Source organism: Narcine bancroftii, chromosome 1 (assembly GCF_036971445.1).
Source record: "Narcine bancroftii isolate sNarBan1 chromosome 1, sNarBan1.hap1, whole genome shotgun sequence".
Lineage (NCBI taxonomy): Eukaryota > Metazoa > Chordata > Chondrichthyes > Torpediniformes > Narcinidae > Narcine > Narcine bancroftii.
In genome coordinates this window covers 63,250,315-63,269,076 of record NC_091469.1, presented here as the reverse complement: position 1 = coordinate 63,269,076, position 18,762 = coordinate 63,250,315, and the positions used below count along the sequence as shown (strand labels likewise).

The following is an 18,762-nucleotide window of genomic DNA, read 5'->3' as shown; positions in this document are numbered from 1 at the left end:
CATTGGTCAGACCACATTTGGAGTATTGTGAACAGTACCAGAGCCAATCTCTAAGGATGTGCTGGTGATGGAGAAGGATCAGAGATTGTCACAAATGATCCCAGGGATGAGAAAGTTATCATATGTGGAACATTTGATGCACACACTGGAGTTTAGAAAGATGAGAGAGAAAGAGACCTCAATGCAAACTAATGAATATTGAAAAGTTGGTTAGAGTGGATGGGGAGAAGATGTTTCCAGTAGTGGGAGAGTCTACCACCAGAGGCCACAGCCTTAGAATAAAAGGACAAAGAGAGAAGAGGAAACATTTATTCAGCCAAAGGATAAGGAAGCTGTAAAATCTGTTACCACATATGGCTGTGGTGATCAAATCACTGGATATATTTAAACCAGAGGCTGATAGATTCTTCATTAGTAAGGGTATCAAAGAATACAGGGAGAATGCATTTGAGAGGAAAATATATCATCACCATTCAAAGGGTCAAGCAATCTCAATGGGCTGAATGGACTCACTCTGTTCCTACATCTTGTTGTCTGATGAAAATGTTCTTGCTTTCATTCTCTACAAATGCTGCCCAGTCTGCTGAGTGTCTCCAATATTTTCTGTTTTGACAATAAATAGCATATAGGATATGTGTATTGTATGCTGTTCCTTCACAAACAAGCAAATTTGGCTTGATTTTGTGGAGGATGCCAATTGAAAAGGGTTGTGTGTTCTCACTCCTTCTAAAATTGTAAGAGCATATTTAAAACCAATGTACATGGAGATCCAGGGGAATTAAAAAAATAGCTTTCTATTTTGGTAACCTGTAGAAACTGTCTAAGAGATTGTGGAATGGTGCTTACTGATTTATTTTCCCATTGATCAATCATCTCACAACTTCAAAGACGCCCATTTATGCTGCCGCTGGTTCATCAGAATCCCAGAGGATGTTCTAAAATACCTCACCTATTTTGGCACTATCAGATGAAATTCTCTTTCACTTCTCTCTAATAATCTGGTTTTAAATCTGTAGACATAATCTCACTTCTAGATAAATGGATCAGGATGGCTTTGAGAAATCACTTGGGTCTTGGTCTTGGATCAAAGATAGAAACTGAGGAGCTTTGAGGCAGCAGATGGATGGGAAGAAATCAGCCATTCCTGAATCGAGGGTGCTGCTTGGGAGCCATAAGATGCATGGAAAGAAATGAGATCTAGTGACAATGGTAATGAAATGAAAATCAAATTGTCTGCAAAACTAGATATCTGAAACAAAAAGATGCTGGAAACACTCAATAGGTCAGGCAGCATCGGTGGAAAGAGAAACAGAGTTTATATTTCAGATTGCAGATCCTTCATTTTGATTAGCAGTCTTCAACCTGAAACATGAGCACTGTTTCTCTTTCCACCGATGCTGCCTCTCCTTCATGGTGCATTTTCTGCTTTTGTGAGACATCGTAAATATAGTCTCTAAAATTTCCATCTCATACAGATACAGAGAACAAAAAGTCTTCAAGGTCTTCTATATATTTAGAAATGACATACCAAGTTTCACATACAGTACTCCAGTAGCTGTGATGGTTTTATTCCCATTAGATGCAACGCACTGGTAGTAGCCTGTATCAGTTGTATCCAGATCTTGAATTCTCAGCCGGGAACCATATTCCGTTTTCCTGATTGTGATCCGTCTTGCTTCTTGAAAAACTGGGGCATCATTTTTCAGCCATCTTATGTTGGGAAGTGGATTCCCTGCAACCTTGCAGTGCAAAGTTGCTGTCTGGCCTTGTACTATTGTGATATTGTTCACAGGAGCCAGAAAGGTCAGAAAGTAGCCTGAAAGAGAAAAAGTCAAAAATAAATCAGCTCAAAACTCTCAAGTGAAAACTGCATATGCAAATTATTTCATATTTCCTACATCCCATCAATTTTATTTTTAAAGGCGGCTTTTAAAACATAATTAACTTGCTTTAAACATTAGAGCAAAAGTGTGTTTGAAGTCACAAGGCATATAGTTGGACAAAGCCCCACAATCATTGAAATGGATTTGATTTGTAGAAAGCTTTAACTATAATGCAGAGAAACGGAAAGCAAGGCCAGTGCAACACATCGCAACAAAACTGCTAATCCGTCTCTGAGATACTGTACAGCAAAGTTCATGATCAGAAATCATTTAATGAATGGCCGGAAATCATTAAATATAGATTGGAATACTATCCTGTTAAATACAGTAGAATTATGATAATCAGGCATGCTAGTGAGTTTGGCGGTAGAAAAATAAGGCCCCAGTGAGTGCCTAACCATAGAGAGACAGTGCTTTTTTTTTAATGTAACTGAAAATACAGCCTTCTTCTGAGGTGAAGACAGATAGAGATTGTGGTGTATGGTGGTTAGAGAGAGAGAATCATCATTGAGGAATGCTGACAGAAAAACAGGTCAGAGGCATAAAACAAAAAACTCCTGGAAAGACACGTATGGCCTGATCTGCAAAATAAAAGTGAAAACATGAGCCTCTACTAATATCTTTGATTGCATCTTCTTCAACACTTCGTGGCTTGCTGTTTTATGAATAATCTGGCATGGATTTTACAGTGAAAGGACTGTATCAATCCTGCTGATCTTAAGGAATGCTGCCCACACAGGACCAGCAATGACACTGGTGTGGACTTCCCATTATCTGGCACTGAATTCAAACAGTTCAGAGTTCCCTGATTTCCAACAGCTGTGGTGTCCTTAAGCTGTTGAGCAGCCAGAACTCTCAGTGAACCAAACTAAAAAAGAGAAAAAGCACGATATTTATGATATATTTTGAACATTTTATTTCATCCTTAATGAAAACTATGAAATATGCACAGGAATAAATGAGGTAAAATTTCATTTTTTATTAATACCCTATTTTTCTTTATTTCTCAAACCTGCTGGAAAAAAAGCAGAAATAAGGGAGGTAGGTGATCACCAGCAGTGAAATCCTTTCATTTAAGTTGCAGTGCAAGTCTCTGGGCAAGTGTAATGAATAATGCAAACTATGCCCCATTATCTCTTGTACTCGGCAAGATTAATCAAACTGGGGAGCACAAGCTGAGGTTCACACTTTCAACCACAATTAATACGGGCAAGTATTTTGTTGCAGCACTTGAAATGTTTTCCCACCTTTTACTTGTCCCACAAGGTATGATCATTGCCTTGACAACCAAATCAGAATTTAATCACTGCCAATTTCAGATTAAATCTTTCTACTTTCAACAGGTTTTAGGGTAGCACGATTGATGTAGCAGTTTTCCCCGGGAGCTCTGGTTTCCTCCACCTGTTTGGGTGTAGGTTACTTGGGTGTAAATTGGGTGGCAGGAACTCATGAGCCAAAATGGCCTGTTACCATGCTATATGTCTAAACTAAAAAAAAACGAATTCCCAAGTGATAAAAGAAATATTTGGATAAGATGCGGGCTTGTTGATAGTTTGGGATGCATTGGAAGTCTTTATCAGAAATTGAGCATCATAAATGCATTAAATAGTTAAGGATCTAGCAATACAATTAAACCAACTGGCAGGCAGGTTCCCTGAGGAGCAGGAAACAAAATGTTCACTCAAACAGGCTCAGTTTCTACCTTTTTTCTCAGCACCCATCAATGTCCTAGCAAACATCAGGATGATCCAAAAATCAAAATCTCCAGCATTGAAAAGTTTTGCTCAATAACATGTCACTCATTGTAAGCAAATTGGATCTGTGGCTTTCTATCCATTAATGCAAATAGTTGCAGCCCTTGGATATCCCATCTGTCTAAGAATTAGGCCTTTAGCCCTGGTTGGCAGTTAGCCAATTAATTTATCAGGACGATCATTTGTCATCATTTAAGTGAGGTTCAATCTAAGTTAACTCTTTCAATTTATAAAATTCCTCTGATAGACCATCTAATTAATATCCATAGATATTTGGGCCACTTCTTCAAAGAAAATAATTCAGTCAAATTCATCAAGAATAATTTATCCTTTACAAATACATGCTCCCAATTTCTGCATTTCAAGGCAGTTACTCTATCTTTAATTTTATGGGAAAATATTCCCACAACATTATTTTTGTCATCCTCTTGGATTCTTATGGACTTGAAAGCCATGTGAGGAATAAATTACAGGGAAATTGCAGAGAACAGTTCCGATGGCTCTGAGAACAAGCATCGATTCAATGAGCTGGACAGCCTCCCAAATCATGTGAATATGTGAAATTTACAGGCTGTAAATGAAGATAATATTCCAGCTCTGGTCTCTGTCCAAGTGTTCTGCATTATTGTAGCAAAATACTAATTATGGTCTATTCCTCTTTATAACTATCAGTTGATTCCACACCCCTACTGAACAAAATTGAGAATATGACCTAGGTACCAACGATTTAACTTCTTGGATTGTGTTCATATCACCTCAGCAGACTGAATATTTTAATGAAAAAGAAAATCAGGACAAGCTACTAATTCATCATTCCTCAGGGCATAACTACGTACAAAGAGTTATTTGGAGATCCTAACCAGAAGATTCTAATGAGAATTATCAAACAGTACCACAGTATCCTGAAAATGCTCAAGGACAGTCACTAATAACAGCATGGAAATGATATTGTTTACAATAGTGTCTCCAGAGTGGTAGATTATCATCCCCTGGGGGTCGATAGGACCATCCAAGGGATCATTCAATGTCAGAGGGTCAAAAATGCCTGTTGCGGGGGGGGGGGGGGGGGTGCAGGTCAATTGTCAATATCACCAATGGCAGTGTTGGCCAACCACACTTGAGAGTAGGCTTTCGAGGCTGTCATGTTGAATTTGAATTGTCTTTGTACTAATTTAGAGCATAAGGGAAGACAGAAAGAGATGTGTTATATGTTTAACACACGTGTAATTGTCAAATTTTTTGGACCATTTTTTGGAAAAAGAGAAGATAGACTTTTACATGGGTTAAACTCTAGACCTCATGAGTACCTGTGTTGTTCAGGGCGTTAGGAGATCAGATGGCCAGGACCGAGTGGTATGTTCATGGTTGGGGCGACAGTAGAGATTGCATCAGGGTGAGGATTCGCGTTTGGAAGTATGGATGGGCATGCTTTGGGGCAAGAATCCTTGGTTGGGATTTCAGATTGGCCAGCAGCAGGGGCGAGGATCCACTGTCGGGAGTTTGTATGGCCAGGCGCCAGGATCAGCGGCTGGCAGTTTGGATGGGCAGGCATCATGGATGAGGATCCATAATCAGAGAGTTGAGAAAATGAATGGGCGCACAGCTGAGGCAAAAAATAGGGGGTTAACTTTAACATGGATCAACTATTACTTGAGTACATACGGCACCTATGTTAGGGCCCCCAACCCCCCGTTCATTGCCGATATCCCCCCGTCCAACACCACGTCCAATGCCACTAGCCCCCATTGTCCAGTGCTGCCACCCTATACAGTACTGCAACCCTGCCCCCGTACAGCACCGCCACCCTCACCCCTGCACTGTCCAGCGCTTGGATTCCATACCTGGGAGGTGATGAGGGAATAAATGTTCCATGAAGGGGGTTGATGGTATAAAAAGTTTGGGGACCCCTAGTTTACAGTTTCCCTTCCTGTATATTACCCCTAGGCATAAAACCTGCTTGTATACAGGATCAATGTTCCATATTTAACTCAGAGATAGCATGAGAACTATTAAGTCCTTTTTAGTGAGAGAGGATAGAATTTAGACCAAGTAAAGGGACCTTTAAAAAGTATTGCAAAGTATTATTATACAAGAGACTCAAAAGTGAAATTAAACAGACATTTTTCCCCGTAATATCCAAAATAAATATATAGGATATAGCAATTTCAAAATGCATAATGGCTGAGAAACTGCAAATAAAAATATCCACTGATTCATAAACAGAAGCAACAAAATTGAGTTCTGTTAATGGCTGGTTAGCAAAGACTCCCCTCATTTCATAGGCTTGATGTGCCTCAGAAGCCAGTACAGCAGAAATGAATGTGTGCTATAACAGATCAAAATGAAGATCAATGCAGTTCAGCTCAGTGTAAATATTGCTCCAAATGAAAGATTTTAATAAAAAAACTCCATAATTTAGCCAATATTTCAGTTTCAAATTGAAATGAAGTAATTTGGAATTATTTATATTTTTGTCCCCTCCAAATTACAGTTCAAGAATAAGGATAATTCCACCATTGAATTCGCTCATCGTTACTGAATGAAGATCTACCGGGATCAATGCCTGAAGAGGGCGCACAAAATCAGTGAACTGATGCGGACTCGAAAGGTCAACATGGCCTGTTTCCGCTCCGTAAATGGTTGTGGTTGACGTTTCACCCTGGGAAAAAAAAACTCCACCTCAGCCACAAGTCAGCTGGGGACATTATCCCAACTTATCTCGGGTATCCAGATCTGTGAATTTTCTTTTCCTTTTTTTTTAAAAAACCAATATATACAGAAAAGCTACCTTCAATTATTACAATATCTGAAATCTAAATACTTATAACAGTCATGTCTGTCATCCAATAACAAGACACAACATTTCTGGAAAATCTGATTATAGCTTTGCAATACTGAATTGCCTGTCAGTTCATCAGTCAGTGATTGAGCAAAAATGGAAAAGAACAGAAAATAACTTTTAAATGCCAAAATATTAAATGGGGAAATATTAGATGAGACAATGTTCATTTACAAATATTGGTTTAGAGATCCCCAAATCAAGATTGATAATAGCATAGCTAATAGAACCATTTCAGAACATGTGAATGGAAAATTCAAAATACGTTCAGTTAAAATTCTGTAATTTACTAGCTTGCTCTCCTCTTTTCACTATTTTTCGCCAACTTAAAAGTTAAATGCACTTCAGCAGATAATCATAAAATAATGCAAAAAGCCTTTGAAAAGAGACAACAATAATCTGCCTTTTTTCTCTCCTTTGGAGAAATTTTGAGTAATTTTCATTACATCAAAATATGAATTGGGATAAATTAGGAATGCATTATTTTTCTGATTTGATTATTTTATTTTCACATCAAACCTTTTCAAATGCTCTTTAGTTGGCTGAATACCAACATTAAAACAACATATAGTGTAACACACTATTTATAAACAGGCAGAGATGTAGAATTATGACAGAAACCCAATTGCTTAGATTTGCGAACATGAGTGCAGTCTCTGAATGCAATAGACAAATTGCTGGCAAATGCACAAGCTTTGCACTTCAGCACTTCAAAACATGAAGCACTGCTATTAAGGTCCACACAGATGAATGGAACAGCATTTCCATACTATGCAACTTTCAGGAAAGGCTGTACATTGCCATTGTAAACTGATGTACAATGACCACTTATGCCCTCTTGCACTTTTTGCCGTAGCATTTATGATCTGTTCACTGATTTCATTTGTGCTATTGATTTTTTTTTAAAAAAGGAAACTTATGCAAATGATGGTGGGGAGCCTTGAAAGTGTGTTGGAAAAATGTCACATATGGAAACAATTTCTCCCACAGCATGACTATTGTTCAACAATATTTTAAGCAATCAACCTTTTCCTATTCACAACTCTTTAATCCACAGTGATTAATTTTATAATTCAAACCAATATCTCATCCTCTGTCATCTGTCTCTCCAGCATATTATAAGCACTTGAAAACAAAAAAAAATACCACTTTTATCTGTTTCCTTAATAATCAATTGTCACAATTAAGTAAAGCAAAGTTGAAAAAAATGTCATAAGCGGCAAAATGTTTTATGAAATATGTTTCCACATTGTTGTAATGAAGCTGACACTATTTTGCACTGTATTGCAAGAACAATGAAAGGTTTGTAGTTATGCCTCCAGACTAAATTTTACAGCCATACCAGTTAAAGAGGGAATGTAATTACAACCCAGGCTCAAAAACGCTGTAACCTAAAAGGGACAAAAATTACACAATCAATGATGCACAAGTACCTGGAGCACACAGGAGTGTAAACTCAGTCGTAACAGGTAATGGGCCACGGGAGTTCTCGCAGACTTTATGGCTTTGGGTATCACGGATAATTCAAAAAAATGAGGGTATACATGAAAGTCATGGTTTTTAATAGGGGAGAAAGAAGGTACTGTATTAAATATTCTGTATAACACAAACATCTAATTATCAATTGCCAGAGCAAGCAATGGTTAAAAATTGGGCTTCGAAGCATGCAACAGGCTGGAGCAACCTCCCACCATGCTGATCGCCACACAATTTTGGATCTGGGATTGTTTTTAATAGGATTGGATCCTCTTCCCCTGGTAGCATGCAACAAGCACGCCCAGACCACAGAGACAATTAATGTCAGAGAGGTGGGGCTTTCAACTGGAAGCTCCAAACAGCCCAAAAAATTTCTCGATAAAAGAAAGGGAGAGAGAACACTGCTGTAGGTATTAATCCCTATGAAATCTTTCGAGATGCTTCTTCAGTGCTGAAGTGCAGGGCAGCCTCTAGTTTCATTACACTAAGTGGAAATTACTGCCTATATTCCTGGAATACCATCTGAGTACTGCTAAAACATTCAAGTTTGTAAAATTTAAACAAAGGATGTAAAATCAGCTCAGTTTCCTAGTCCCCACCCAATCATAATCACCAAAGAAAGTTATATCTGAACTTATGGTTCTTATTTACAACTTACATACTATTGCCATATAGTTGTTTTAAATATGGCTTGAGCAAAAGCTACACAGAATCTAAAAGCTGCAAATAAATTTGATGATTGAACAAACACATAACATTTTAAAGTAGCATACCGCATCATCTAGAAACATTCCACACTGACAAGAAACATTTCACATTAAATCCCCGTGGAGCACATTCTGGTGGTAGATTCATCCATGGTTGGAACTGGCACTACCACTGCTAATTAACAGTTAAATATTTCATTCGAGGTCAACCAATTGGCTGGTGTTTATGGAACTAGATTCTATGCAAGGGAAGAAAGTCAGCTGAAAACCACATGACATTGAACATTTACATTAATTTTGGAACTAACTGGATAGATTTGTATTGCTGACACTTCATTTACAAAGACAGAAACCCCTCCAATATCCAGGAGGGCACGTGAAACAGAATTTTGCAGAGGATTCATCTAACCAATTTTATTACAATGGACAAATTCTCTTTTTTTGATCTATAAAAAAAGTTCTTTTTCAGATATTCCTCCTACACCCAGGGAAATTAAGTCAGTCTTTATATCCATGTAAAGATGTCCAATATAAAATGTACTGCATTATTTGACATAAAAGGTTTTTTTTCCATACAAGAAATCATGACTCAACATAAAATAATAATGCAGCAGTGCAAAAAAAAAACAAGTTACACAAACAGAGGCAGCTCCCATCATATTTTTAATGGCATCTGGTAAAGAGCAAGGATTAAAAAAAAGAGCATTTTTATTATCACGAGGCTGGGGTGCCTGATCAGCAGGCAGTGTTCCTGGACATCGCCCTGTATTAATTGAAATCAGCCTTTCAAATCTTGAACACTGAAATTGTCCAAAAGTATCGCAAAGCCTTTATCTATTTATTTTATGCAAGCAAATTCCAGAAACTCAATGCAATGCAAGAGAAATCAGGTACAAAGAGAATAGAATGACTGTGAAAACTGAAAGACAGCATTCAGTAAAGAAAAAAAAAACACAGAAATGCTGGTGGAACTCAGCAGGTCTTGCTGTATCCATAGAAGGTAGAGATACACAAGGGCACAGGCCTGAAACGTTGGCCATCTTTGCTTTCTATGGATTCTGTGAGACCCTAGTGAATTCCTCAAGCGCTTCTGTATTTTTACTGGAGTCACAGTATCTGCACACCTTTGTACTTCACAGAGTTCAAATACATGCCGGATGATTTGAAATCATTTAGGTGAAACAAAGACTGGGAAAATATGCCAATGTTTAGAAAAGTCCATGTGCTATCAAGCCATTTTTATTTCATTGCATTACAGGCTGAGATTTTTTTTAGATATTTATAATATTCATATAAAATATACAGGATTGTAGGTTAATTGGTGTATTTGGGCTGGTAGGGTACAATCAAAAACAAATCTAGCCAAGGTTGATTTAACACACTCCTATTTGGACTGATGTGATTTCCTCACCCAGTGAGGGTTTTTAATACTTCAGTTAAACATAACCCTACAACTGCCATGAAAGCACTGGAAATTGTAAATGACTGTAAATGCTGTTCATCTTGCAAGTCGACATCTCTGTCCTGCCAGTGAAAAATCCCTGACACTGGTAGATAGGTGGAAGAGGAAGTAGTGGCACATGAAGGAATGTTAATAAATTGTAAACAACAGTGGTCCCAGACTGTTGGAGTTGACTTCATATCTTGTGTGACACAAAATAAAATGACCTTTCTATAGCTTTATTTTATTTATTTATTTAGTCATACAATAGGGTAACAGGCCAATGAGCTCATGCCACCCAATTACACCCAACTGATCTACCACCCACTGTACTTTTTGAAGGGTGGGAGGTAGCTGGATCCTCCCCCAGGGGAAACGCATGCAGACATGGGGATAACGAACAAAGTCCTTATAGACAGCACGGGATTTGAACTCCAGCCCGCCCCAATCACAGGGGCTGTAACATAGTTATGTTATGCATAACTATGTTATGCTAACTATGCCTAAAGTAGGGCTCAGCCCTACGTTGGCCAAGCCTGGCCAAAAAAAAAAGTGAAGATGGAAGAAGGGAATGAGAGAACAACAGGAAAAGTGGTAGGGGGATAGGAAAGAACGTGGAGGGAGAGTGATTGGAAGGGGGAAAAAAAAGAGAGATAATGGAAGTGAAAGTAAGGTGACAAGAAATAGAGAAGCAGGGTCAAGCTAAGGTGATAAAAGTGGGGGACATTAATTTTGTTTTCCTCGATCATTAATAACACTTTTCAGTCTGCAAAGTAAAAAAAAATCAATATTTATTGATCTTGTCCCAATTTCCATGAATTTTTCCATTAATAATAGGTATTTGCAGTTTTTATGTTGCATATATCAGTAAGAAATGTATATTAAGATAAAGAAATCAGGTCCTTATTTTCTCATTTTAAAGCCATTTAATTTAGAATTGTAAAATATGAAAATTCATGATCATTTCATTTTAGCCATTGCACGTGGGAGTCTGTGTAGTACTTAGAAAGCTATGGGAGATGTGAAGTGGGTGGGAGGTAACAGGTAAAGTGTGTGTGTGCAGATTTAAAAGACTCTTTTAAAATATTTGCTTTAAATTGTTGGGTTCTTATTACAGAAGCTGCTGTTACCATACAGATATTGCACTCCCCATCAGTGCTGCAGGGCAGATCAGTGCCCAACAAAAATTTGTAGCTGTAGACTTTAGCACTATTGTCAAATCCAGAAATAATGTCAACCCACAAGAGAGAATATGCAGCTCAGCAAATAGACAATCAGAGGAACATATAACAGGACCTGAGGAAATGGAAAGGGTGAGATTAAAGTCCTGAAGGGCACAGTGGGACTAATGGAGAAACAATCATTTCCAAGAAGCTGTAAGAGTGCTTAAAAGTCAATGGGTGGGGATAGAGGAGGTCAAAGGTGGCATGGTTAGTGAAGCAGTTAGCGCAATGGTGTTACTGCACCAGCAACCAGGACTGGGTTTCGAACCCATGCTGTCTGTAAGGAGTTTTTATGTTCTCTCTGTGTTTGCATGGGTTTCCTCCAGTTTTCACCCATCATTCAAAATACACCAAGGGTGTAATTGGGCAACAAGAGCTCAAAGGGTCTGTTACTGTGCTGTATAAAAAAAATGTTGACCAAATGTTGACCAAGCAGTAGCCATGAACTAAATGCTCAACTGTGGGCAGAAGCAAGGGAGAGGAACAAAGAACTAGATTCAGAGTCTTACTGTCACTTAAAATTAGCGATTAGTGTATCAAATCTTCCAATAGATTAAGATACACGTTTAAAAGTAAAACATTTTCAGTGATGAAACTGTTTAATTTGTTTTGGCTGCGTGACATGTTTAAGAATTTTACTCAGAATTAGAAATCACTATTCGAAAAAAAATAACAACATCGCAAGTGGAAGGGTCCAATAACCAACTGCATTTCAAAAGTACTGGAAATTACTGTTCTACACCATTACGATATTCCAAAGACATAAACAAAGAACTGTGTTGGTTTCCCTGACTACAAGGCACCCCTTTCCTTAACTATATTAATATCATGGATGCCAATGAATGAAGTGTGTGAAGAAATGATTGGACACATGCTGCTTGGTGGCTGAACAAACTCCTAAATGCTCACTTTCCAATCAACTTCCCCTCAATCTGGGAATACTGTATTTTGCATAAGGAAACTGCTCTTCTACTGATTAACTAAAAAGGAAACTAGCTAAATTCTCATTTTATGACTTTGTAATAAAAGAAAAATAAATGCATTTACCTTCAGCTGTAGGCAAAGGACTGTGTTGGTCTCCCCCAATTCCAATGGAGCCACTTGGATCAGACTGGTGAACTTCATCTGGAAGTAAAATTGTTTGACGTAAAAAAAATCTACAACTATGTATATATTCCACTGTAAAGATCAAAGTGCAGCAGTTCTCCCAGTAGTTCATTGAACAAGAAATAATAACAAAGGAAGCATTACTGTGGGCTTCACATCTAACTTTGAACATGATTCAATCGTCACATTGAAAGCAGTTAAACAGTATGTGTCCATTAGATAGGTAATTTGTTTTTGTTGGTGTAGGAGATGGAAATTAGGGAACATAGCCTCACAATCCAGGGAAGTAGAGTTAGGATGGAGATGAGGAGGAACTGCTTTTCCCAGAGCATGCTGAATCTATGGAATTTGCTGCCTATTTGTAGTAGTGAAGGCTATTTAAGACACGGTTGGATATATTGTTTTTTTTACAAAGTAAGGAAATTAGGAGAGATGAGGAAAAGGCAGGCAGGTGGAGATGAGCCTATGATCAAATCAGCCATGATCACATTGAATGCCCAGTGGGCCAGATGACCTACTTTTGCTCCTATTTCTTAATGTTCTTTTTAGTTAAGACATGATAAAACTTGGAGATGATGTCACCAAACATGAATATTTAAAGTCAAGCCTGGTACATGAATGAGAATAATTTGGTTGATACCAAAACAAACAAGGAAAATGAATTCATATGTACTCAGCACTCAAGTGTAACAACCAATCTAGTTCCTTCCTTCTGTGGGACTATGGCCCAAATGCAGAATGAAATAAATAAAAACACGATCAGTAAAGTAGGTTTTTAAAATCTGTTGTCAACAATAATCTTATGGTTTATAATTTATTTTCATCTGTAAACTCTGGGAAGAATTACACCAGTTCTGTACAAAAGCAAAGTTGCCAAAAGCCAAACTTTTAAGCTTTTTGGTCCAAAACATTAACCATCTATTGCTTCCCATGGATGCTGCCTGACCCGCTGAGTACTTCCAGCATTTTGGGCTTTGCTTTCGCTTTGACAAGCACAAGAAATATTTAGTGTAACTACTGCAGAAACCTGCTTGATGAAACAGTGCCATGAACAAGATGGGTTAAGTAAGTAGGAATAAAAAGGATACCATTTCTCCAAGATCCAACAGCTGTATTGGCCAGTTGTGCAAAATGCCTTCCCTTCAATATGTTTTATATCTACATTATACTTTTCAATCACAGCTGTAGTTTATCAGTGACTGAAAACTTTATAAACACAACTACTGGGTTTCTAACACATGAAATTTATTATAAAACACATGATTTATTAGTAGAGTTAATTGTTTCACATAAAATGTCTTCCTTCACAAATATTCATACTTTTGATGTAAATTCAAGACAGGTTCCATGATAAAAAATAGATATGCATAAAGAAAAAAAAACATCTTTACATTTCAGTACCATTTCTATACCCATCTCCTGTCATTCAGGAATCGGTATATATCAAGTAACCAGACTCAGTGAGGTGTTACACAGTATTGATTCAATGGACTTGACCCAATCTTATTTGCTATTTTGCTTTTCCGCTTCCTTGCGATTTCTTAACCATGATGATCATCTCAATTCGTCACGTTTAAGTATTCTTGCTTCTCGAGCTTCACAATCTCATGGGGAAAAACAAGTAGGTTTTATTTGACCTTGAATGGTCAGTCCTTCTTCCTGTCCAGGATATTTTAAACAATCTTCTTCAGCACTAAATTTTTGGTGAGTTCTTTCTCGTGTTCTTCTGTAAATTCCTGCTTTGATATCCATCTCTCTCCATGAGGAAATTTAAAAAAATGTCGTGTTTATTTTTAATGTTACAGAAGCATCTATCAATTTCTTTGCCTTAATCTAGCTAGAAGTTAGAGTTCCTTCTAACATTAATCTTGCTCCATTTGGTTCAGCACAAGCTATATTTCCATCTATTACAACCTCCAGAGTAATCTCTGGTGAAGACCAGCACTCTCACAACATTTAAGATACATTTAGAACATAAACTTGAACATGCCATAGCACAGAAGGCAATGGAACAAATCCTGGGAAAGGGAATTCACATGGATAGATATTTGAGCCAGGCAAAGAGAGAGTTCGCCAAATGATCCATTTTGATATTGTACAACTGAGCTTCAATGACCTCCTCTTAATCATTCAAAATGATATGACCTCTACCTTCTTGATCTTTTTGGGTTGACCGCACTCAAAGCCACTGATTTCCATTACTACGTTTATTTTCCTTTTTTTTAATAGTCTTCAATTATGTCATAAATTGCCATTCCCAATAATGAACATCATATTGGGTGTTGACAGGTAATTTGTTTAGAAAACACTTCAGCAGAGTTCGGGAAAGCAAGAAACCTGCAGGTGCTGGCGTCTAGAACAGTACAGAATAGTGTTGGAGAAACTCATAGGTCATGTAGCATCCATTAGAAGCTAAAAGTGATCAACATTTTAGATCTGAATCCTTCTTTAAGAGTGCCAAAAATCAGGAAAATTCTTGAAAAAAAATGATTTATCAAGCCCTAAAATTTTAACTATTCTCATTAATTATTCTCTTTATTGCAAACTTCTAGATCTCATTGTGGTAGGTCTGCGGTTCATTTCTGTACTGTTGCTGATATTTTTGCCCCTTTTATTGAAAAAGAAATTCTTGGTCTTCATAATAAAGACAATACCACTTGAAACAAGGTACCAAATAATAATGTTTAAAAAAAAACAATTTGGTGCCTTCAAAGAGTTTTGGAGCCCAACATCAAAGTATATATGTTCCTGAACTCCTTTTAAGAGCCTGGAAGACAGAATTAAAAGGTCAAAAAGAGATAGGCTACCATGGCGACAGCAATATTGGCTATCACGACTGACATTGGTCAAAGCTGTTTTGATGCTCTTGTGGAGGAGAAAGGAACCTACTCCAGGAACTTTAAATAAGCAACATTGGAAAGATGGGCATAAACTTGGGAGACTGTTTTCCTTGCACAAAATGAGAAGGAGAAAGGAGGGATTAGAGATTGAGTGACTGTGTGCAAAAATTCTCTCTCAGATGTTTGAGTCAATAACAATAGATTCAACTGACAAGAGGACAGGACCTGAGTGGAGACAAAAGGGTTTAACAGGACATTGGGCAGGGTGAGACATGGTAATGATTTTAATAAGAATCAAATCACAAAAGATGGCAGCCAAAGTTAGTTTCAGCAGATCATGTCGTGCCTGCATTAATTTAGTCACTTCTTTGTCGAACAGTTAGCATACTTTATTCTCAAACAAGATGGTGCACACACAAACTGAACCGTGCCCTTACCGCATCGCTGATGTAATCCTGTCACCTGCTAAACTTGCGTGATGATGTAATGCATTCCCATAGCACTCTTCCCCCCAAAGTACTAGTACATAGATAATAAATCTAACGTGCGTGTGTGTGTGTGTGTGTGTGTGTGTGTGTGTGTGTGTGTGTGTGTGTGTGTGTGTGTGTGTGTATTCCACCAAAACTTATCTAACCCTAATTTATCTAATTACCTTTCACCCCTTTCTTATGTCCTTAAGCCACAGCACATAATCCTTAAGAAGGGTTGGGGAGTGTCTTTCTCTCTGGGATATCCTCTGGACTGAGAACATCAAACAGGGGTACGAGCTTCTGACTTTTCCAGAGCAGCTAATTTCTCCTTGTTCCTTGGCACAACGGTTTGCCTCTCAGATACTTGACCAACCTCTTGCCCCAGTGCAGCCTCCTCTGCTGGTTTTCCAAGGGGCTCCAAAATCTGGCTGTGTCCAAACCAGAAGTCTAAGAGCTCTTCTGAGGCCAATTTGAAACTATAGTTTTCCATTGCTCTAAGCTGGTCTATGCGAATTTTCCATATGTGGTCCATGATGAACATGGGCTTAGTTTTTTTAAGAGCACGCCTCTTACCCAAGTCTCTTTATTTTGCTTGTAATCTCCTACAAGTTCTGGTTCCCAAATCTCCAGAGATCTGGTTGGTTTGTTTGGTGATGTTGAATGTTGGATGCGGAGTTTGATATTTGGGTGCACTGAAATAAGTTGTGTTCTTAAGTTGCATCCAAACATCAGTTCCACTGGCATGCGTTTTGTGGTGGAGTGTGGTGCTCTTCGACATGACAGCAGAAAATCTGCAAAGCTATGGTTCCATGATACTCCATTTGACATTCTGGCCTTCATTGGCCTTTTAGAAGTCTGTACAAAACACTCGGCTTCCCCATTGGTACTTGGGTGGTATGGTGCTGATAATATGTGTTTCACATTATTATTTCTTAGGAATCGCTTGAAAAGCATCTGATACAAATTGAGGCCTATTATCCAAGACTAGCTATATCGGCAACACATACTCTGCGATCACACTGCGTAATTTCTCGATGGTCTTTTCTGTTGTTGTTGACGTCCTGCTTTGCGGAAAATGCCAAAATGTTTGGCCTGGAAGTCAGCCTGAAGAAAACTGAGGTCCTCCATCAGCCAGCTCCCCACCATGACTACCAGCCCCCCCACATCTCCATCGGGCACACAAAACTCAAAACGGTCAACCAGTTTACCTATCTCGGCTGCACCATTTCATCAGATGCAAGGATCGACAATGAGATAGACAACAGACTCGCCAAGGCAAATAGCGCCTTTGGAAGACTACACAAAAGAGTCTGGAAAAACAACCAACTGAAAAACCTCACAAAGATAAGCGTATACAGAGCCGTTGTCATACCCACACTCCTGTTCGGCTCCGAATCATGGGTCCTCTACCGGCACCACCTACGGCTCCTAGAACGCTTCCACCAGCGTTGTCTCCACTCCATCCTCAACATCCATTGGAGCGCTCACACCCCTAACGTCGAGGTACTCGAGATGGCAGAGGTCGACAGCATCGAGTCCACGCTGCTGAAGATCCAGCTGCGCTGGATGGGTCACGTCTCCAGAATGGAGGACCATCGCCTTCCCAAGATCGTATTATATGGCGAGCTCTCCACTGGCCACCGTGACAGAGGTGCACCAAAGAAAAGGTACAAGGACTGCCTAAAGAAATCTCTTGGTGCCTGCTACATTGACCACCGCCAGTGGGCTGATAACGCCTCAAACCGTGCATCTTGGCGCCTCACAGTTTGGCGGGCAGCAGCCTCCTTTGAAGAAGACCGCAGAGCCCACCTCACTGACAAAAGGCAAAGGAGGAAAAACCCAACACCCAACCCCAACCAACCAATTTTCCCTTGCAACCGCTGCAATCGTGTCTGCCTGTCCCGCATCGGACTGGTCAGCCACAAACGAGCCTGCAGCTGACGTGGACTTTTTACCCCCTCCATAAATCTTCGTCCGCGAAGCCAAGCCAAAGAAAAAAGATCACATCAGCTACTCAATAGGCTATTTGGAGTGTGCAGCCACAATAATCAGGAAGGTTCCCCCCATGAATGGCCTGGTGAAATCGATGTGAATCCTATGCCATGGTGGTGATGCCCATTCCCATGGATTGGCTTCTGTTTGAGGTGCCTTCAGTTGCATTTCTTGACAGACGTGGCACCTCCGTATCAACTGTTCAATGTCCCTATTAATTTCTGGCCACCAGACTTGCGTACGTGCCAGCGCCATCATCCGTACCATTCCAGGATGATTGTTGTAGGGATCCTGCTGCAAAGCCTCCTGCCATTTGTTTGGAATGATCGTTCTTGACCTCCACAACAGGAAACCCTCTTCAATGCATATTTCATTTTGCCTTCAGTAAAACGGCCTCAGTTCGCGGTGATGCTTCTCGGCATCTGGCTACCCATTCAAGGTGAGTTATGCAGCTTTGGGCAATGTAGCCTCCTTTCTTATACTTCTTTGCTGATGGCCTTTGATATGATTGGTAATTGATGCAGTTGTTCTTTGTTGATGGCTGTGGCTTCTGCGTCCAATTGATATTCCCTTCCATCTGTTCTGTCCTAGGCAAGAGTAAGCACGATAATGTGTCCACATAGCCGTTCTTGTCCGCAGAGCGATGTTTTATATCATAATCATATGCCACAAGTCCATCACCCACCTTTAGATTCTTGCCACTGCTAATACTGGAATACCTTTCTTCAGTCCTAAAATTGAACTCAGTGCTTTGTTATCCATTACCAAAGTGAACTTTTGACCATACAATATTGGTGAAATCATTTAAAACAAAATATAATGGGTAGTCCTGCCTTTTCTATTTGTGCATAATGATTTTGCAGGCCATTGAGGAGTGGGACGCATATGCCACTTGCAAGTCTGCTCAGTTTGATGGGCCAGGGAACACTGTGAACAGCTTCAGTGCCCGCTGTATCCATTTTGAACCCTTCATGGCCAATTGTGAAAAGTATGTTACTGAGGGTGCCATAAAGACACTCTTGCCTTGATG

At 39.2% G+C, this 18,762-nt stretch overlaps 1 protein-coding gene across 3 annotated transcripts in view; it reads right to left on the bottom strand.

The window, feature by feature from the left end:
• ror2 (receptor tyrosine kinase-like orphan receptor 2) overlaps positions 1 to 18,762 on the bottom strand; it is a 294,858-nt gene that overhangs the window by 49,017 nt on the left and 227,079 nt on the right. For 2 of the 3 annotated variants that reach the window (XM_069928242.1, XM_069928250.1), the window contains exons 2-3: positions 12,371 to 12,448; positions 1,529 to 1,816 (exon numbers count right to left, since the gene is read on the bottom strand). In XM_069928242.1, coding sequence (XP_069784343.1) covers positions 1,529 to 1,816; positions 12,371 to 12,448 — 366 coding nt within the window. The remainder of the gene's footprint in view (positions 1 to 1,528; positions 1,817 to 12,370; positions 12,449 to 18,762) is intronic. The other variant, XM_069928259.1, reaches the window with a different exon arrangement.